This window comes from Oncorhynchus nerka, linkage group LG24, assembly GCF_034236695.1.
Source record: "Oncorhynchus nerka isolate Pitt River linkage group LG24, Oner_Uvic_2.0, whole genome shotgun sequence".
Taxonomy (NCBI): Eukaryota; Metazoa; Chordata; class Actinopteri; order Salmoniformes; family Salmonidae; genus Oncorhynchus; species Oncorhynchus nerka.
Window position 1 is genome coordinate 62,193,547 of NC_088419.1, and position 22,926 is coordinate 62,216,472.

Here is a 22,926-nt window from a genome sequence, read left to right on the forward strand (position 1 = left end):
ACAGGCCCGGTCAACTGTGGGATCTTCTATAGACAGGTGTCACGGCCGTCGTTGGAATGAGACCAAGGTGCAGAACCTTATTTTCTTTTATTTGTTTAAATGGCGCCAACAAAACAAGAAATAACAAAAACAACAATAACAAATAACAAAAATGACCGTGAAGCTTACAAGGGCCCCTAACAAAGACAACTTCCCACAATTACAAAAGGGAAAAAGGCTGCCTAAGTATGATTCCCAATCAGAGACAACGATAGACAGCTGAGAACCATACCCAGCCAAAACATAGAAATACAAAAACATAGAAAACAGAACATAGAATGCCCACCCAAATCACACCCTGACCAAACCAAATAGAGACATAAAAAGGCTCTCTAAGGTCAGGGCATGACAACAGGTGTGTGCCTTTCCAAATCATGTCCAGTCAATTGAATTTACCACAGGTGGACTCAAATCAAGTTGTAGAAACATCTCAAGGATAATCAACGGAAACAGGAGGCACCTGAGCTCAATTTCAAGTCTCATAGCAAAGGGTCTGAATACTTATTTAGGTATTTATGTTTTTTATTTGTAAGACATTTGCAAAAATGCCTAAAAACCTGTTTTCGCTTTGTCATTATGGGGTAATGTGTGTAGATTGATCAATTTTCGAAATAGACTTTAATATAACAAAATGCGGAAAAAGTGAAGTGGTCTCTATACTTTCCTAATGCACTGTATGTATTCATTTGTGGATGTCCGCCATTTCGTATAATATGTTACGAATTACAATTTGTAGGATATGTTACGGATTGAAATTCGTACACGTATGATATGTTACGAATTCCAATTTGTTGGAGTTAACAGTAGTTAGCTAGGTAGCTAGGTGGCTAGGTGGCTAATGTTAGGTAGGCTAGGGATTAGGGTTAAGGTTAGGGTTAGGTGTTATGTTAAAGGGTTAAGGTTAGGGTAAGGCGGTGCTTAATTTGAACACATAGCGAGAGCGAGAGGGGGTTATCGAGGCGGCTCTGTGATACCGGAACGCATGAGAAAGTGACAAACACAATGCAGCAGCACAGAGGACAGAGTGAACACCCAAGTATCCTACTATCTATGTTGGTGAAACGGACAGCGCTCTCCAAGGTGCTGATTAATTTGCAGCATTTTAAACATCACTGCAGAACACCCGCCATACGTATAGTCTATAGCAGGGATGATATGCTTACCCATATGTGCGTACCCTAATTTTATGCAATTCTACTCATTTTGCCATGGGGCAGAGAGGAAAATTAGCTGTTTTTTAGCAGAACACTCATATGAGAATATATAGACCTCCTGCCTATGTGATAATATGAAGCACATATTCAGATTAACTTCACAGTACAAAATCTTCCCCAATGCCTTTCCCCATGTCAAGTCCATTTCAATCCTGGCAGTCAATTTCTTGCTCAAAGCAAAAAATGTGGCTGTGATGGTTAGCCTCCTTGTAAGGCTGTTTGGAACACTGGCTGTAGTGTCTATTTTTTTCATTTTGAGTGTTAACTATAACCTGGGTGTCCTCTTGAGCCTTGTCTACCAGTCTTTTCTAGACCCAAGCTCCCTACCTTTTGCATGTTGTACAGCCCAGCATTGAAATTTGCATGACAAGCCAGGGGTTATAAGTTTGCTTGTTCTTGAACTGAGCCTTCGTCCAAATTGGACCTGCTCCTAGCACTATGTCGGTGGATACACAGTGAAGAGCAGGTCTGGAATCAGTGTGTCGGGATAGGGTGATTACACAGAAGGATCCCCGCACTTTTACGAGAAATAACGAGGAGGCAACTTGATTTAACTCTGGTTGCTTTTAAAAGAATGTTTTCAATGAATAAATCATGCCGCGAGAGGAACCGGATCCAGGCAAATAGGTGCCGGAACGAACCAAGTAAAATCTGAGAGATGCCGGGTCCTGTTCTGGCAGGATCCAGCTCAGATTAAGCACCGGGATAAGGGTTAGAAGTGTACTTATTATTATTTATTTGAAGTAGCTAAAAAGTAGTAAGTAGTTGCAAAGTTGCTAATTAACTAAAATGCTAAAGTTGTATCCTGATGCGATTCACCCATTGACTTCGACAAACAAGCTTACCTTTGTTTTTGCCTTAAGTAAGATTCTGTGTTATCTAACCATACCAAACGTAACCATATCATACTAATTTGAGTGTCCCAGATTTACATTTACTATGTTATGTCTAGTCTATGAGAGCAGGCTGGAAAGATTTTCAGGGTGTGGCATTCAACAGCCTACTTTCACAATACTGCATTTGTGAAAAAAAATATAAATGCTGTGAGTTCTATGCAAGTGCTACTGAAAAAACACTCCCATCTAACCTACATGCAAATTATGAATAAAACATTTGCATGTTGTTTTTAATTATGTGAGTGTAACAATGTGACAAAGCACAATAATATGGAAAACTTAATTGTTTAATTATTTTCCTTGTTGTGGTGGGATAATAGTTATCTTTGAAGAGATCTTGAATCTGGTTTAGTTGAACCTTAGGAAATTGGTCTTAATGGCCAATGTCTAGATTTAGTTTCACAGGCTGACAGTTTATGGGCAAAACATTGAGTCTGTTAGCAAAACAAACCGCAAAGCAAACCCCCTCCAAGTAGAGATTGACAAAGCAGGGAGTTTAGGAGAAAGCAGGCTGAGAACAGAGGACAATCAAAGGCTGTTATTTTAATCTGGGCTGCCTCAGAGATTAGCAGACCACATTGTTTTAATTGTTTTAACGGGAGGGAGTGAAGCGCTCGTTTATTGTGGGGGGATCCTTTGCGTAAATCTCCCCAAGTTCAATAGTTTCAAAAACTTGAGCCCTTGGACCCCCCTCTTTCCCCTCATCCCACCTAATCCAGGCTAATACCTTTCTTTCTATTGGCTAATGGTTGAGGGGAGCTGGAGTAAATGCTTCTTAAATAGTCGTGGGTCGGTGGGTGAGAATGGTTTTCGGAGAATTAGATCCATGCCGTGGCGTACGAGGATAAGGCCTGCATTTCGAAAGTATTGGACTGTTTAGGTGGACTTCTTTGCCTCTAAAGCGCACGAGAATCGATTACATTTCTGCTGTTTTGTGAGCTTTTCAGGTAAAATAAAAAAATACTGGAACTTTTACACACTTCATCACTGGAATATATGTTTGTCTGATCTGTATTTTGAAGATAGTTGTATGTTGGTAGTCTACTGCAGCAGATTGCCACTAAATCAAGTGGCAATGGTTTATGCTTAGAGAAGAATAACTTTCAATTACCTTGAATTATCAAGACAGTTGAAAATGTATATTTACCGTTTGTCCTGTATTTTTTAATTTTTGAAGTGAGTTTAGACTGTAAATCAAAATTGCACCGTGCAAGCGTCCTTCAATTACAAACTATATAGGCGACATTGTATGCTTAGTTATTATGGTGTAAGGCCAATCAAATAAAAACGGTTATTTTGTCTATATTAATTTAGGGGCGCTATGAATGCTTTGAATTTCTGCGGGGGATCCAACAGTGGAGTCTATCCTCTACACAGCTTCAACTCCGTCTGTTTCGACCACCACCAGATGGCAGACCAGTACCAGGTTTATTCATTGGCCAATCCCTCCTCGGTTAACACGTTCTCTGTTGCTGAAAGACTTGCCGGTATTTAGACTAGACTACTTTAATTTATGACAGTGTCTGCAATCAAACAAATGCAGATGGCAACATTTTTCACACACATGAAAAAACATTAAAAAACATTTGTAGGCTGCCAAAATGCTGGTATTTTCACGTTTAGCCCGACATCTGAAATGCCAACTGGTTGGCTGTTTCACCACTAATCTTGTGGCTTTTCCTCTGTCCCCACAGAGTTGATCCTGGAGGCCCGTTATGGGAACCAGCAAAAGCAACGTCGGAGCCGCACAGCCTTCACTGTGTCCCAGCTACAGGCTCTAGAGAAAGCCTTCCAACAGACCCAGTACCCTGATGTAAGCATGAGAGAAAGACTGGCTGTCTGCATCAACTTACCTGAAGCTCGCATTCAGGTCAGTAAAGGTCGCTCTTCAAAAAGGACCAGCCTGTGTGCATTCATTCATTCATAATATTTATTTGAACTGCTGCTTTTACTAACGTTATTATTGTAATATACAGTGCCTTCGGGAAAAGTATTCAGACCCCTTGACTTTTTCCACATGTTGTTATTCGAAAATTGATTAAATATTTTTATTATTATTATTATTTATTAATATTTCTCAGCAATCTACACACAATACCCCATAATGACATTTTTGAAAATGTATTGAAAAAAAAAACTGAAATACCTTATTTACATAACTCTTCACACCCTTTGCTATGAGACTTGAAATTGACCTCGGGTGCATCCTGTTTCCATTGATCACCCTTGAGATGTTTCATCAACTTGATTGGAGTCCACCTCTGGTAAATTCAATTGATTGGACATGATTTGAAAAGGCACACACCTGTCTATATAAGGTCTCGCAGTTGACAGTGCATGACAGAGCAAACACCAAGCCATGAGGTTGAAGGAATTGTCCGTAGAGCTTCGAGACAGGATTGTGTCGAGGCACAGATCTGGGGAATGGTACCAAAACATGTCTGTAGTATTGAAGGTCCCCAAGAACACAGTGGCCTCCATCATTCTTTAAATGGAAAAAGTTTGGAACCACCAAGACTCTTCCTAGAGCTGGCCGCCCGGCCAAACTGAGCAATTGGAGGAGAAGGGCCTTGGTCAGGGAGGTGACCAAGGACCCGATGGTCACTCTGACCAGAGCTCCAGAGCTCCTCTGTGTTGATGAGAGAACCTTCCAGAAGGACAACCGTCTCTGCAATACACCACCAATCAGGCCTTTATGGTAGAGTGGCCAGACGGAAGCCACTCCTCAGTAAAAGGCACATGACAACCCGGTTGGAGTTGGCCAAAAGGCACGTAAAGACTCTCAGACCATGAGAAACAAGATTCTCTGGTCTGATGAAACCAAGATTGAACTATTTGGCCTGAATGCCAAGTGTCACGTCTGGAGGAAACCTGGCACCATCCCTACGATGAAGTATAGTGGTGGCAGCATTATGCTGTGGGGATGGCGAGAACTGAAAATAGCTGTGCACAACTCTCCCCATCCAACCTGACAGAGCTTGAGAGGATCTGCAGAGAGGAATGGGAGAAACTCCCCAAATACAGGTGTGCCAAGCTTGTAGCGTCACACCCAAGATGCTTTCATTGCTGTCAAAGGTGCTTCAACAAAGTACAGAGTAAAAGAGTCTGAGTACTTATGTAAATGTGATATTGTTGTTATTTTTTTTTGTTATTAATTAGAAAAAATGTGCTTAGTCATTATGGGGTATTGTGTTAGGAGTGGGTAAACAATTGAATAGATTTTAGAATAAGGCTGTAACGTAACAAAATGTGGAAAAAGTCAAGGGGTCTGAATACTTTCCTGAAAGGAAGTGTATATAAAAGCTGTAGTGCTTTTAGATGTTATTTTTTAAAAGCTTCATAAACACTTCAACCCTTCACCAATAACTAAATAATATGCTCCTCCAGGTGTGGTTCAAGAACAGAAGAGCAAAGCTTCGTAAGGGACAGCGATGCTCCCCTCTTCGCAGAGCGCAAAGCCTGGAGGAACCACATCAGACCAAGGCAGGAGGGGAAGAGAGCATTACTAAGGACTCCAAAACACAAAGCAAATTCGCTCCTCTCTGGGAAGTCAGTGATGCTCCCACCATTTCTTGTCCTGGAGACGCCATTGCAACTCAGGTCCACACAAGATTACATTATCCTCCCGTTTTTCCCTTTGTGTATGGAGAGCGGAACCACCTTCCACATCATCATGCTTTAGGGATGCTGTCAGCTGGCCTACATTTCACCCCCAAATTCTGGCCCATTCTACAGCAACACAGCCCGGCCTTAGGAGTTGCCCCACCGGTTGGTAAAAACTGCAGCCTTTCCCTTCAGACTTTCTTTCCCAGTAAAACTGTACCCCACCCCAATTTGGGTCTATAACTTCTCTGCAGTGTGTAATGGCAAAAAGGGACTGGTACACTGGTGCACTAGTATCAATACGGACACATAAACTACTGATAGTTTACTTTGACACTGTACATACTGTATGTATGTGTGAAGGACCTCTGACAAGTGATTATGTCTGTAGATGATTAGATTGATTAAGAAACACTCAAGGTATGTTGTGAGCATTCAGGATCCCAATCAGGAGTGGATTGGTACATACTTCATTTGCATAGAGATGTTACAGTCAGTTTTTACTCACTTATGACAAGCACTTAGGAGAATAGAGAATTGAGATGTGATTTCGGGCACTTTTTTCACATCATATATTCATTTGTTCAAGACAATTTTCTGTAATGTGTCAAGGTATGATTTAAAATATATATTTAACTAGGCAAGTCAGTTAAGAACAAAGTCTTATTTACAATGACAGCCTACCGTGGGAACAGTTTGTTACTGCCTTGTTCAGGGGCAGAACAACAGATTTTTACCTTGTCAGCTCTGGGATTCGATCCAGCAACTTTTCAGTTACTGGCTCAATGCTCTAACCACTAGGCTACCTGCCACCCCAGTGAAACTTTAGGCCTATCCTACATTAATTTCATGGTAATACACAATAAAATCATAATTCAACTCTGTGTGAATACAATTATTTTGAATGTCTTTTTAGTTTCCATTTGTATCTGTTTGCAAATAGAAAAATAATAACCCAGATGAGTTTGGGTCTCTGGTCTAGGGCAGAAGAAGGCAACAACTCAAGCAATGGGAGGTCAAGGTCTTAGAACAGAGGGTAAATGACTGGTATGTGCTCCAACAGATTCTTTGCAGAGAGGGAAAGCCAACCAGATACCCATGTGTCAGGACAGCCAATAAGCCTGGCAAGGGAGGCTACCAGCCAGGTGACCAGAGGTAGCAGATGGTGGTTTTAGGCCTACAGCACACATCAACCATAGAGCTTCAAATTGAAGATTGTTAGATTTAACTAATATACTAGTCAAAAGCACAATAAAATATTGAAATAAGGGTCATGGCAGAGGAGGATAGATTTTACCAAATTCTCATGCTGTGTAAATCAGTAGGACATGCCACTTACTTGTGTCTAGTAGGTTATATAGCCCCCTCAAGACACCAAAGTTAGACAAACAAATGCTCTTGATGTTTCATGATTTTGCTATGCTTTACCAGATGACAATCCAGTAGTTCACAAAAGCTCAGAATTTGTGTTTCATAAATTGTATAGCTGGAAACTGAGCCACAGCATCCACACTCGACTATTTTCATGGGTTATTGAGCTGTATGGATTTTGGTCCTATTCTTCAAACAAGGTGCGCTAGTTTACCAGCGCAAGGATAACAGTAGGAGTAAAGATGACGCTGAATGCTTGCTTATCGGCTGGGATACTTAAAGAGACAGCAAGACCTAGCGAGGGAGAAGAGATAAAATATCGTAAATACATGACCATGTTGATACGTCCACTTTGAAAATACACGTTGACAGGTAAAATACGTTTCTTCGATGATACATGGTTAAGTGGGGGAGCTTTTTCCGAAGGCAATCGCATTTAGCCGTAAATTAACGACCTAGCTAAGGAAAGAGCTAGCTACAAACTGGATTTATGTTGTGGGGATTAAGGAGTTGCCCACTGATGTTATGTTTGGGAACTGAAAACAAACGCAGCTAATTTAGGTGAAATGCACTTTGTTAATTCGCTTTTAAGTACTTCATATAATGTGTTTGCAATATTAGAAGGGTTTGCCTTGATTAATGTGTAATTAAGGTTATGGCAATTAATATTTGATGTTCTATGCAGTTTTAGCTTGTTCTACTCGGCATTAGCTTGCTAACGTTAGCTAGTTCGTGACTGATCAGTGTGTTTTGGGAACAAGTAGCTAGTAGGCCAGGATATGTTCGATGAGTAGCTAACTAATCATCAATTTGAATAGTTTGACAAGAAAACAAGCTGGTGATAATGTATCAGTATTGGCCACTTCCAATTACATGTCAGCTACCTCACCTCAGCACGCTAGTACTAGTAGCTAGTTCGCTAGCGTTAGCTAGGTAGCACTACGGACGGTACGGTAGCTAACGTTAGTTATCTAGCTTGCAAGTCTGTAACGATTTGATAAAAACATTTTCAGACTCCCGTTTATTTAACTTCTGCGGAGTATTTACGGAGTTGACAAGTAGAAAATATGGAAACTACAGACAGATCACAAGCATTGTCCTCTTCGTACGGGTACCAGGTTAAGCTACCTTTCCTAAATGGGCCACAAAACTGACAGCAACTGCCATAGAATCAGACTAGATAACTCGGTAGCTAGCTAAATTAGCGAGCTAGCTCGATGTGAGGCCTTCATCACATAAACTAGCTTTATATTTTGTCACTAATCTAGTTTGTTAGCTTATTTACTGTAGACGTTATTGTTTCGCTTGTCTGTTACTGTTAGGACTCAACTATTTGGAAAGAGAATATAGCAGGTTACTAAGGCCAATAGCTAGCTAACTAACACAACATCTCGAAAGAATTAGTCGCGCAAACATTTGACCAGGCATTTATTGTTTCTTCAGTGTCAAATTGGCTACCAAATAGGATTAAATACAATGGTTCATATAGGCTATATTATTCATAGCTAGTTTGTATCTTTATATTGCTTGAATGATGACTATATTGTAAACACATGCTGGCTAATTTATGTATGAAAGGCAGTGGTTACACTCATAACCACGTTGGCAATTTATGCCACTTAAAAAAAATGTGACAATAATATTCAACTGTTTAATTTGTCCCTAGTCAGTCAACTGTAGTGTCAAGTTCTGTTTCTGTGGCTTTTCAATTTCTCAGTTAAACAGTCGGTTGGAATAGATAGATAGATAGATAGATGTATCAGCACACTGACTCAAATTCTTTTATTTTTACTGTCCGGTTTTAAATATGTTTTTCCTATTAAAACCAGCCACACTTGCTACCCCACTTTGTTTACATTACTGAGATGGAAGTAGCATGTATTCAGTGCTCTCACAATTTCATAATTTGTGGTGGGGGATACATTTAGCAAGTAATGGGGTTTCCATTTAATTGATTGACTTTTTTAATGACCAAGACTTGTCCAACTACAGAGGATACAGTGATTTTTAATAATTGACCTTATCTACTCTGAACACATGCTTCTGTTTGTCTTTGCACAGGTGAAGGCACACACACACATTCCTACATTTAGCCTATTCTACTCATGTCAATTAGTTTATTCTACTACTGCATAAAGCCTGCACTGGGTATTGGCCAAGTTAAATTGGTTAATGCTGTGTTTTACTGCTTTCTTTACATGCTATTTCAATGATGAACATGGATATATATATATGTAAGCCCTTTGGCTTGCCCTCTCCATTTCAATGTATCCCCTTAACTCTGATGTGAATCAGTTTTCCAGGCTATCAGGATGGAGAGGCATTTTGGCAGTCATTGATCAGTTTAAGTGCATTTCCTGAGGAAAGCATAGCTGCCTGCTGATATTGCTGGCATTACCTGTTCTCCATGAGTATCAGCAACATCACAGTTCCCAAGGGAAGGAGAGGGAGGAAAGCTGGGCCTCAGGGTTATACAGAAACCTCCATGTATGCTATTAACTATTCAAAGGCTGTCAAATCACACTACCAGTGAGAACTGATATATTGATGAGGTTGTGGATGAGTGTGCCAAGTTATAGGCTATGTAGTACACTCCAGTTGAATATGTCAAATTTTACCATCCTGTGACTCAGTCATGTTTGATAGTCTTTACAGCTAATAGTCAAGGAACACCATTTGTCCAAAGCCATAGCCCTATAGTGTTGGTTTTTGGACATTCAAAATGATACGTCCTGGAAAGGGGTGCATTGTTCTCATCACAACACTCAGTCTAGTATGTGATGTTTCCACCCGTATTGATTGCTTTATTGAATTTACTGCATGTACCACTCAGAAAATGGATCTCATTTCTACTTCAGGCTAGAAATGTATGAATTACCAGTAACATACTAGGCTTTATAAAATTCTATCTCTGACTATTGTTGCATGCAGATTGCTGCATTTTAAGGCTTGCAATTAGAAAATACATGTCATTGATATCTGACCACTGCAAATGTGTATTTGGCAAGATGTTCTGTAATGGATTGTTACACCTAAGGGCTAATTCAGTTTGTTTGTGTTTTTCAGATATCAAACATAACAAAACTCTACTGCAGTATCTCATCATCATTGTTGACTCTGCCTCCACCATTGCCCCTTCCGCCGTGGCACTGGAACATGAAGAATGTCTGCTGTATTACCTAAGACTGACCAGAAGGAAGCAATGAGGGGCTCCGGGGAAAGTTGCCAAGCTGTGTTGTGGATCCAGTAGCTGGGATTCCAAGTGCTTGTTGTGTTTGTGTGTGCGTGGGTGCATGCTAGCACAACCTGCCCACTTCAGGACGGGACATGCTACTCTGAGACAGGAGTTGGACAAACAGAGAAGAAAGGAGTCGACTACCATAAACAAGAAGGGGACAGCACGCGGTACAACATTGGCAGATAGACATACTGTGTGTTTTGGTTGCAGTTTTACCCCTGTGGAAGTGGCTTTTAATACACTGCATATTTCTATACAACACCTTTCCTCTGTCTTTGTATCACCTTCCCCCTCCCTTAAGAGTCCTGGTTGTTTTGGCCCCTCTGTGATTTGCATGGCCGGAGAGTAATCGTGGAGAGGCCAGGGTATCACAAGCTTATGGATTTTGACAAGAAGGGGAGTAAAGGAGAGACAGAGGAAGGGAAAAAGATGTCTAAGGCAGCCGGCAGCAGGACTGGACATGGGGGCCGGGGTACAGGGACCAACTCTGGGGTTCTTATGGTTGGCCCAAACTTCCGTGTCGGAAAAAAGATTGGCTGTGGCAATTTTGGAGAGCTGCGGCTGGGGAAGAACCTCTACACCAACGAATATGTGGCCATCAAATTGGTAAGGCCAACATGTTTGACTAAACGGCATTGCTGTGGTGTGTTTCTGTTTGGATGCACTCCTACATTAATCATCCTCACCACTGTCTTTTTCAAATTACATCCTGTAGGTCTATATTTTGCCATCCCCTCCAATCTAACATTCCTCTACACTACTTCACTACAACTAGTGCAGCTTGCCATTGGTTTGCTGCATTGTGACATTCATTTTTTTGTTGTGTGTTATTAGATTTGTGTTACTGTAGTTTGGCCAAGGTAATTGAATCCAGTTTCCTTACAGCAGCAGAACACCCCACCCCTGATGACTTGTTGACCTTTAAGAGACAGGAAACATTTTATTGCTGACTATGTCTCTTTCCCCCACAGGCAAATATTTACTTATCTGTAGCTTGGTCCAATGCACTGTTAATGAGTCAACCATGCTCAATTTGTATTATATTAAAGAGAAGGAAGAATAATTAACTTCCCAGGTCATGATATACACACCAGAGAAACGCCCACTAGAACTCCTTGAGGGAGGTAAGGGAATTGTTGCACAATATCACTATGAGAACAAGTCAACTACAGTACTGTCTCATGGTGATGTGTGCATGCATATACACACACACACACAGTAGGGTTCTTACCTTTTCGCTCAAAGGTGAAATGGAATCTCAGAGTAAACCAGCGTAGGGGGCTCAGAGGTTGCAAGTCAAGATTTTAATTCTGCAGCCTGCAGAGATTGGGTCTGGGAAACCACATGAAAAGGCAAGACCCATTTATTTTCTGATTGGTGAAGGGAAGCCAGGCCAGAAATTGAGCTTCCTCTGCAATATACAGAGCGTGGGTCTGGGAAACCACATGAAAAGGCAAGACCCATTTATTTTCTGATTGGTGAAGAGAAGCCAGCCAGAAATTGAGCTTCCTCTGCAACATTTTAAGTTTCTGTTTTCCTCCAGTCATGTAGAAGCCTGAATGTCACTGGTATATCCATATGTTTTAATGGGGTCATTTAAAGTTGCCAATTAGAAGTCTCTTGGAGAAAGGCCTTGGTGTAACTCTGCACCCTACGAGAGAGGTTGTTTGTCATAAATGGCGTCTGAACGCTGCACTCGAGTGTGGGCTTGGCGTCAACACCTACACAGCCACACTGGACCGTGTATGATTATCTTTACATTTGTATCTCCCAGGGAGGTCATTATCGCTGACTAGACACATATTGAAGGCTTTGCTAACCGCACTGAAAGCCGAGGTTAGCTCTGTAATTTAATCGCTTTTACTGAAATCCTCCGCTGCACTGCTTCTCCTCTCTGTCTGAAACGTTCCATCTGTTTTGGGTATTTTTATCCTCATGTCCATTTTATATCCGGCTCTGGCATTATTTCCATAACATCGCTGGATATTGTGCCACTGTTGCTCCATGAGTACATTTGAAGTGAACCAAATAATTTGTTTCAATGGTGGTAGTTACTAGCTAGCTACTCTCACCTTTCCTAATTAGGGCAATGGCAGTGTGCCCTGTTGATTGATCTCACCAGCTAGCAAGCAACATGGACCTGTTCAGCCAGGCAACAGATAATGGCATTACTGAACTGTTACTGGGCATTGCTGCCCGCAAGATTGTTTTTCTCCAGGGAACTTTAGGCTTTTATGTGTTGCTGGTTTGACTTGGGTCAAAGCCTCAGAGGAGAGGACACATGTGAACTCCTCTGACCTAAGTTTGGGCATGAGTGGCGTGTTTTGCTTTAGCTCCCCTGGCTGACCTCCAGTCTATTGCAGCTGTCCACATGTTTGTGCGTTCCCCTCCCTGGTCACTCAAACGTGGGTTCTTCCCCCTCATGCAGGAAATAGGAAATAGGATTTCGACACCCACCATCTCATATTGTGCTAAAATCATTTCTGTAGTTAGAATACGATAAGATTAGCATTCCTGAAACATTTTGAAATATAATTTGATATGAGAAATTAAGCCAGTTGATTGTACCTACATTTTAATTTATGGGATTCATAAAATCATCTGGTTTTTAAACTATCATTCTTCCTAACAATGAGTAAGGGCAATTTCAGCATTACGGATATGACATTTGCACACACAATGTCTCACAAAATGGACTTATAAGGCATAAATGTTAATGTGTACAGTGCATTCGGAAAGTATTCAGACCACTATGTTACAGCTTATTCTAAAATGTATTAAATTGTTTTCCCTCCCTCAATCTACACAACAACCCATAATGACAAAGCAAAAATGGGTTTAGAATTTTTAGCAAATGTATTAAAAATAACTCACATTTACATAAGTATTCAGACCCTTTACTCAGTACTGTGTTGAAGCACCTTTGGCAGCGATTACAGCCTTGAGTATGGCTCTATAAGCTTGGCCACCCTGTATTCGGGGAGTTTCTCCCTATCTCTGCAGATCTAGAAAGATGGCTGGTTGGATGGGGAGTGCACAGTTATTTTCAGATCTCCAGAGATGTTCGATCGGGTTCAAGTCCGTGCTCTTGCTGGGCCACACAAGGACATTCAGAGACTTGTCCCGAAACCACTCCTGCGTTGCCTGTGTGCTTAGGCTTGTTGTCCTGTTGGAAGGTGAATCTTTGCTCCAGTATGAGGTCCTGAGTGCTCTGGAGCAGGTTTTCATCAAGGATCTCTTTGTACTTTGCTCTGTTCATCTTTCCCTCAATCCTGACTAGTCTCCCAGTCTCTGCTGCTGAAAAACATCCCCACAGCATGATGCTACAACTACAATCCTGCCTCGGCGCACTACTGACAATTCCTTCGACATCATGGCTTGGTTTTTGCTCTGACATGCACTGTCAACTGTGGGACCTTTATGTAGACAGGTGTGTGCCTTTCCAAAGCATGTCCAATTAATTGAATTTACCACAGGTGGAGTCCAATCGAGTTGTGGAAACATCTCAAGGATGATCAATAGACACAGGATGCACACGAGTCTCATAGCAGAGGGTCTGAATACTTGTGTAAATAAGCTATTTCTGTTTTATTTGCAAAGATGTCTAAACCTGTTTTTGCTTTGTCATTATGGGGTATTGTGTGTAGATTGAGGAAATGTTTTTATTTAATCAATTTGAGAATAAGGTTGTCACTTATCAAAATGTGAGATATAGAAGGGGTCTGAATACTTTCTGAATGCACTGTATATTTGTAGAACCCTATAGGGGAAGTGTAGACAATTCTAACTTATACCACTTTGAAGTAACACAACAACAACTTGCATTACGGATGTGATGGAAATGGACAGGCATTTTTGGGAGAATGGACACATCAGCAAATGTCAGAATTGTTAAGTCTTCAGTTAAAATGTTAATAGCCACTTTGAAAGTAAGGCTTTGATTCACACATGAACAACAATGATGAAAATATAAAAATGGTCATATACTTTAACGAAGTTGACCGTTATGGATGTGAAGCTGTGCAAAATAAGTGTTTATCTATTAAACATTTCTTCACCAAACTTTTGTCATCTGAAAATGCAGTGTGCATCAAACAAGAAATTGCCAGTATCTTGAATAGTTATCATTTAGATGTATTTTTTTGAAAATGTATTTTCATTGGCCGACCTCATCAATTTATAGAAGTATTTGCGCTTTCATAATAAGGATAAAGGAAAATGTTGTAATGGATGTGACAGGGTCCCAAAAGAGACCAGACAAATGACACTGCACTCCATTTCAAATGTATGTTTTAGTCATTTCTTTCTCGATCATTAATGACTGATAATATTTCATATTTTAAATAAATCACCTACTGAGTAACAGAATAAACATACAACAACTCAATTCTTATTTTTTTTAAATATAAACTCATGCGTTGTATTAATGTTACACCATTTTATCTGCCAGCACAGGCTCTATGAAATGGTACCTCCTCCCCTGTTGTCCACAAAAGGACACAGGGACTAGACAACTTGACCTGCAGCCGTCCAAGCGGCTGGACATCTGATGTGGTCGTTTCTCCTCAAGAACTGCTTTTCAACAGCATCAGTCAGTCTTTATCTGTTACCAGTCCCACAAACTGCCCTTATATCCATTGAGTATACCAAACATTAGGACCGCCTTCCTAATTAAGTTGCAGCCCCCCCCCCACCTTCCTTTTGCCTTCAGAACAGCCTCAGTTCGTTGGGGCAAAGACTCTACAAGGTGTCAAGCGTTCCAAAGGGATGCTGGCCCATGTTGATTCCAATGCTTCCCACAGTTGTGTCAAGTTATCTGAATGTCCTTTGGGTGGTGAATCATTCTTGAGATATATGGGAAAAACCCAGCAGTGTCTTGGCCATTCACCCTCTGACTGGCACACACACAATCCATGTCTCAATTGTCTCAAGGTTTAAAAATCCTTATTGAACCTGTCTCCCCCTTCATCTACACTGATTGAAGTGGATTTAACAGGTGACATCAATAAGGGATCAAAGTTTTTACCTGGTCAGTCTGTCATGGAAAGAGGAGTCCTTAATGTTTTTTAGACTGTATAATCCACAGCATAATTAACTAGACTTTTAATTTTTTTTTTTTTTTACCTTTTATTTAACTAGGCAAGTCCGTTAAGAACAAATTCTTATTTACAATGACGGCCTAGGAACAGTGGGTCAACTGCCTTGTTCAGGGGCAGAATGACAGATTTTTACCTTGTCAGCTCGGGGATTCGATTTAGCAACCTTTCGGTTACTAGGGATTCGATCTAGAAACCTTTCGGTTACTAGCCCAACTCTCTAACCACTAGGCTATCTGTCACCCCAAATAAATACTATGCTTAAGTAAATATCTTGCTTAAATAAATATTCAATATCTGATTTGTTATTAATACCCATCTACCAATCACTACCCTTCTTTGAGGCTTTTGAAAAGCTCCCTTGTCTTGGTAGTTGAATCTGTGCTTGAAATGCAATACTTGACTGAGGGACCTTACAGATGGATGTATGGAGGACAGTGAAAGTATTAGTCAATCAACTCATGTCAACCCCTATTTCACACAGTCAGTTCATGTAACTTATTATTTGATTTGTTAAGCCAAATGTTACTCCTTAACTAATTTAAGGGTGTAATACTTATATAACATATCTAAAATCTTCCTCCTTGACATTATAGTATTTTGCAGTAGATTGTTGACAATTAAATCCATTTTAATCCCACTTTGTAACAATAAACCCGGTCTGTAATACCAACTTGTTTCAAGGAGACCACTATAGTCCCCATGCCCAAGAACGCCAAGAAATGCTATAGCCATGAAATACTTTGAAAGGCTGGTCATGGCTCACATCAACATCAACACCATCACCCCTGGACCCACTACAATTCCCATTTCGCCACAACAGATCCACCGACGACGCAATATCTATTGCACTCCACACTGCCCTTACCCACCTGGACAAAAGGAATTCCTACAGTATGTAAAGAAAGAAAGAGTCCTGTATTGTATTTTTTTTATCACCACCTCCCTGAATCGGGAGTGGATCATTTGTGTGCCTGTTGCCTTTCTTGGCAGCAGTAGCTGTTTCTCAAGGCTCCCTCGCTGGAAACGAACCCTGATTTCCCCATTACCCGTCGTCACCATGGTAGGCACAGAAACTACCATTGAAAGTTGATAGGGGCAGACATTCAAATGAGTGCCATGAAGGTTCACCAAAAGTGGCCGGGGAACCAGAGAGCACCCTGTATAGGTTTCATCTAATAAATGCATGTGTGCCCGAAGGTCAGTGCCATTTCTTGGCGTTCAGCCACAGTTATCCAAGGAACATTGGAGCGATCAATGGAACCATTACTGATTTAATGAGCGTTTCACTGTATCGGACCATGTGTACTAAGACTAGCATGGCTTAATCTTTGGGACAAGAATATGGCAGGATCAACAAGTAGAGCAGGGGGGTGCGGCCTCCAAAATAGGCACGGCTGATGGGGCCCTCACAGGGTGGATCATATATGTTTATCGTTGAGGAGTGAAACTGGTAGGACACAGAGGGACCAAGGGGATGGATGGTCTAATGCGGGGAGTGAGAACCAGGAATGGGAGCCCCACAGTCAGCCTCCAATATCTGCCTGCACCATTACTGTGTGAAGTAAGAGAACTAGACCCTGCCCGGAGGGCAGAGACAGACCCAGAGGTTGCCGGAGCAGTGTTCACCTGCTGAGAGTGAATACAAATATTGCACTCGAAACCATTTTTAAAAGGATCAAAATTGCATCAGGATACAAATGGGTCTAATGAGCAAAAGCTATTGGTTTTCTACCCAAAGTTGCAAATAAAAAATGTTGTGATCCATTTAATAAAAACAAGTGACCAGCAAAGTGGATAAGAGTGGCAGTACAGGGCTCTATGCTGACCTTTTTTAGGAGCACGTGTGCCTAAGTAAAACATGTAGGAGCACACACAGACATTTAGGAGCACAAGGGTCAGGAATCTGAGTTCAGTGTATGCACCATGGCACTCTGTCTGCACTACAGTGAAGTGATCATTACAACAAAAATAATCTGGGTGATTAAAAAATATATATAATTCCAAAGCACACTGGTGCTCCTAAATAAAATGTCCATGTCGAACAGAAAAATATTTAAAATGGGTGCAATGTGTAGCCCTGCAGTAGCAGGAACAATGGCATTTAGTGATTTGTTACTTTAACACTCAATTATGCTAAATAATGCAGGTGACTTCAGTGGCTAATTTCTCTGAACAGGGGAAAAAAACATCACCAGTTTCACTGGGAATACTTTACAAAGGATGAAGAAGCAATACTCTGGGCCACAGCTTCATACTACTTGGCCTTCACATAACTCTTACAGAATTATCACTTGGATGGGGATATTGGAAATGTAATCCGTCAACTGGAGGACAATTTGTTCTGGAAGATGCACTATGCAGAAATCGCTCCACCATTTTCTGGTTTCAGAAATTTGAATAGTTCACCTAATTTCAGTTTGTGATGAAATAAAAAATGCAAAAACTAAACGTTCAAATGGGAAGCATAGAAATATCACACATAGAACATATCTACTGCTTCTTAGACTTGCTTTCAATGAGTGACAGATCTATAACTCACATTTCTATGTAAATTTTGTTGTGTTGTCCAAAAAGTTAGTATATTCGGAAAGTATTCTGACCCCTTGACTTTTTCCACATTTTGTTACATTACAGCCTTATTCTGAAATTGATGACATTTTCCCTCATTAATCTACACAGAATACCCCATAATATTTTGAAAATCATATTTACAAAAGTATTCAGACTCTACTCGGTACTTTTGAAGCACCTCGGGCAGATATTACAGCCTCAAATCTTCTTGGGTATGACGTTACAAGCTTGGCACACCTGTATTTGGGAAGTTTCTCCCCTTCTCTGCAGATCCTCTCAAGTTCTGTCAGGTTGGATGGGGAGCGTCGCTGCACAGCTATTTTCAGGTCTCCAGAGATGTTTCATCGTGTTCAAGTCCGGGCTTTGGCCGGGGCTGCCACCACCATGCTTCACCGTAGGATGTTGCCTGGTTTCCTCCGTGACGCTTGGCATTCAGGACAAAGAGATCAATCTTGGTTTCATCAGACCAGAGAATTTTGTTATTCATGGTTTGAGAGTCCTTTAGGTACTTTTTGGCAAACTCCAAGCGGGCTGTCATGTATGTACCTTTTACTGAGGAGTGGCGTCCGTCTGGCCTCTACCATAAAGGCCTGATTTGGTGGAGTGCTGCAGAGATGGTTGTCCTTCTGAAAGGTTCTCCTATCTCCACAGAGGAACTCTAGAGCTCTGTCAGAGTTATCGGGTTCTTGGTCACCACCCTGACCAAGAACCCGGACGAGTCTTGGTGGTTCCAAACTTCTTCCATTTTAGAATGATTTAGGCCACTCTGAAGGGCCCCAATAAATGTTGCAGAAATGTTTTGGTACCCTTCTCCAGATTTGTGCCTCGACACAATCCTGTCTGAGCTCTACAGAGAATTCCTTCGACCTCATGGCTTGGTTTTTGCTCTGACATGCACTGTCAACTGTGGGACCTTTTATATAGACAGGTGTGTGTACCTGTCCAATTAATTGAATTTACCACAGGTGCATTCCAAGTTGTAGAAACATCTCAAGGATGATCAATGGAAACAGGATGCACTTGAGCTCAATTTTGAGTCTCATAGCAAAGGGTCTGAATACTTATGTAAATAAGGTATTTCTGTTTATTTTTAATACATCTGAAAAAATGTCATACTGTTTCACTTTGTCATTATGGGGTATTGTGTGTAGATTGATGAGTAAAACGTTTAATTTGATACATTTTAGAATTAGGCTGTAACGTAACAAAATGTGGAATAAATCCAGGGGTCTGAATACTTTCCGTATGCACTGTAACTTCAATGCGCCTCAAATATTTTCTCTCTCATAGAACCTACACTACAAGCCGACTAGGTAAATAGATAAACTATTCTACTATGGGGTTGTCTGTTTCTGTTCATTACTCTTTTTGTTTGCAGAGGAAAAGTTAATGTGGACTGTTCTAGCATCTTCAAAGTGTGCCTCGGTAGAAATATATTTTCATGTTCCATATTTCTTTGGGGCCGGCAGCAATCATTTGGCCGTGATGCAGCGCCATATATGCAGCGGAAACACTGCTCTTTGCAAAATTATTTATCTGAATTTTTATTTAACTCTCAATCAGATTCTATCGATTTAGATGAAACTTGTATGTTCAACATCACAGCATAGTTGAAATATACTGTATATGGTGTGTAGAAATCCAGATGGAGTAGCTAGCAGAACTGGAGATGAGTGTGAGTGAAATTGCTGATTGAGGGGTAAAATGGCAGTAAAAAAAAAAAACTTTTTAAAATTTTTAATGACACTAAAAAAGGTTACAGCCAATGCCTGTTTTTGAGGGTGGCCTGGTGGTTGGGAGCACTGGACCGTTGACCAAGAGGCCACTGCCTCGGGCTCCCGAGTCGTCTGGGTGGGGGATCCATCGATGTGCCCTTGAGCGGGGCTCTTGTCGGTTGCTCTGGATGTGGGGAGCCTCTGCTAGATGCCTGTAATGTAAATGTTGTATGGCTTCACTGCAGGTGGATTGTATGTTTTAAAATTCACAGAAAATGTAAACTATACTAAAGAAGCTCCATACTACTTGTCAGACATGGAGAAGTGATACTATATACTGGTGATTGGGGAGGTGGCTTTTGACCATTTCATTGGATTACTCAATGGTTTGGTCCAGAATTGGATGTTTGGTTACTATATTTATTGAATATTATGTGAATCCTATAATTTAGCATGGCCAATTTGGGTGCAATCAATGAGCTTAATTTCCCAGAGATCAAATACAATCTCAACACATAAAGTTGCCGGAATGCTAATCTTAACTATTTATTGATTTATTTTTAGTATTTTTTTTTACCCCTTTTTCGTGATATCCATTTGGTAGTTACAGTCTTGTCCCATTGCTGCAACTCCCGTATGGACTCTGGAGAGGACAAGGTGAGAGCAATGTGTCCCCCCGAAACACGTGTCCGTAGTGACGTCTCTAGCACTGTGATGCAGTGCCTTAGACTGCTGCGCTGGTCGGGAGGCCTAATCTCATCTATTTCTAACTACAAAAACGTTTTCAGAATAGTCTGACATGGTGGGTGTCATGTCTTGCTGGAAGGACATGGAACGACTCTCATGCAGGCCCTGAATAACCCAGTTAATGTTGCAGCCCTTTGTAATATGGCTTCTGTTTTAGTTGTCAGTATTAGCCTCTGTTCATTATGGACTGGCAAGTGTCTTGTATATTATTTTCTGCCTCATACGAAGTTGCATGAGCAGCATGCGATTGGGTGGTGGCTGCACCTGGGACAAAGGTGAATGCCAGTGTCACCCTTGCCAGTGAGAGAGAGGGACATGCTAGTTGCAGCCCTCAGTCTGACTATCTGGAACTGCACTGCACAGAGAGAAAAAGCAGAGTGAGAAACGGCTGAGCGCTGAAAGGTCGTCTTTGTTGGCCAGCCATTTCCACACACAGTGGTCTAGTCTGTGGTTCAGCTGTGCACTTTCTCACACTGACGAATCCTTCAGTGATGGAAGCAGGAGCCCACTCCTGTAAGTACACTGCAGGCTTACAATCTGGGGGGGAACCCAAGCCTTAAAGAAACACATCCTAACAACTTTACAGGAATTGCAGCTCATAATTCATTTAAGCCATTTACTTGAAAAACAGCCATTTTTCTTCTGCTGTCCCATGGTGACTTGTGATTTACGGATTCCGTTTCTGTACATAAAGATGATCTATTATGTTGTTTGATATCCATTAGCCTTTTTCCTATCACATTTTTATTAGGCTACTACTCATTCTCTTTTACTGCCCCGGGGAGGTGCTCTTTTCCTACTGAAATCTCTCCACGTGCTACAATCTACCCTCAGTTAATGTGTTGGGCTGGTTGGCACCCTTTTTGCCGTTTTGAGTGGACTAGGGATCTGGCGATCAAGGTCATGATGCCCTGGTGCCCCTCAATAAATCTGCCATGGATTTAGACATAAGTGACCTCTTGTCGCTCACTCACTCACTCACTCACTCACTCACTCACTCACTCACTCACTTAGGGTGAAGACCGTAAATAGAAGTCAGCCTCCATATAAGGAAGAGGTGTGGGGGAAATCAGTCTTGTCTTTAATTTCTGCCCCTCCTGTACAGTCATTTATTGACAGCTGGAGATGGAGAGGATGACAGTTGTTCAACCTGCCACCTATGAGGCCCATGTTATTTGCAATAAACCCCGGGAAAGCTTGTGGGCTGAATCTGCTGGTGACCGTGATGGACAGCTTCTGCTTTGACTGGCAATAGCTCACGGCTTTGAAGGAGAGTGATAAGTGAATTACACTTCCATGGAGACTCCCTGTAAGATATTTCCCCGCTGCTGAAGGACTGATATTTGAATGACCTCATAGTGCTCATTACTACTTAGTGGATATGTATGTGGAGACCAATATGTATAAGATACTAAGGACTTGCCGTGGCTGGCGAAAAGGTGAATTGTGGTCAACCATAACATGGAAATCAGAGTTGCTGTATCCTCTTCCTCCTTTTATTGTATCACACACCTATTGCAGCTTGTGGTTGTAGTGTGTTAAAGTACAAACACTCCATCAGCATGTTGTGCATGAGCGAAACTGACATGTTGATGATTGAACTGCCTATTTTTCACAAGCCAACCTATTTTAACCCTGTGATGTATAAAGGCTGCTTTTAGTGAACAGGCTATTCACGTAATCAATGCCCAACAATTACATCAAGCTGTTGCTCTGGAAATGGTTAATTATGACCTATAAAACCCAGGGCTGTGTTTGTGGGGAGAGAGAGCTGTGTAGTAGCAGGGGGACACTGGGTGTAGTAGTCGTTCCATTCGCTATTGAGGTCCACTCCTCCATCTCGTGTCAGAGCGGAGCCGCCTGTGTCACTGGTGCTAGTGTTCTTTCAGTGGCTGGGGGGCAGCTGAGGCAGACATGTTTGAAGCGCTGCTTATCACGTGGTGGCAGCTGCCGGCTCCATCTGAAACATGATCTGAAACAGGAGAAGGGCTGGACACAGGCCAGCTGTTGCTCTCTCACATTGCCTCTTCCACACCTCTGGCAATTAAAGCTGAAGAGACAACCCCTTGCACCCTGTTTACTAGTATTATAGCATCACTCATTTCCTTATGCAGGTCTGGGCACAGTGGTGATACCTGGGCTTATGCTCTGTTTGAATGTTCAGTCTGCTCCCTAAAATGATAAATATAATTTCCATTTTTATGGTTTAGTATTTGACTATAGCAGTGAGGATATAATCAGGGATGCCCATTTCTCTGAACTCTGCACCACGTACAGTGCCTGATTGATGGTCAAGATGAGGATACACAGTGGTGTATTTATTTCCCACGTCTTACGTAATGGCAGTTTCAGTAATATGCTGTATTACAGTGAGGATCTTCCGGAGACGGGTCAAGAGGCAATCTCCCGGGATCCGTGTCAACAGGATCTCTC

General features: G+C 41.5%; 2 protein-coding genes across 4 annotated transcripts in view; both read left to right on the forward strand.

The window, feature by feature from the left end:
- Positions 1-3,818: 3,818 nt before the first annotated feature.
- Positions 3,819-6,593, forward strand: LOC115107407 (paired mesoderm homeobox protein 2-like; the record flags this gene model as incomplete). The annotated part of the gene is made up of 2 exons (XM_029630808.2): positions 3,819-4,019; positions 5,537-6,593. Coding segments are annotated over 2 exons (660 nt in total), but the record flags the coding sequence as incomplete, so codon positions are not given.
- A 774-nt stretch (positions 6,594-7,367) lies between these two features.
- Positions 7,368-22,926, forward strand: part of csnk1g2b (casein kinase 1, gamma 2b) — a 39,162-nt gene continuing 23,603 nt past the window's right edge. Inside the window, exons 1-2 of one of the 3 annotated variants that reach the window (XM_029632646.2) lie at positions 7,368-7,495; positions 10,190-10,967. In XM_029632646.2, the coding sequence (XP_029488506.1) occupies positions 10,740-10,967 (228 nt within the window). In that variant the 5' untranslated portion in view covers positions 7,368-7,495; positions 10,190-10,739. Of the gene's footprint in view, positions 7,496-7,541; positions 7,685-10,189; positions 10,968-22,926 lie in introns of those variants that run through there. The other 2 variants (XM_029632644.2, XM_029632645.2) reach the window with 2 other exon arrangements.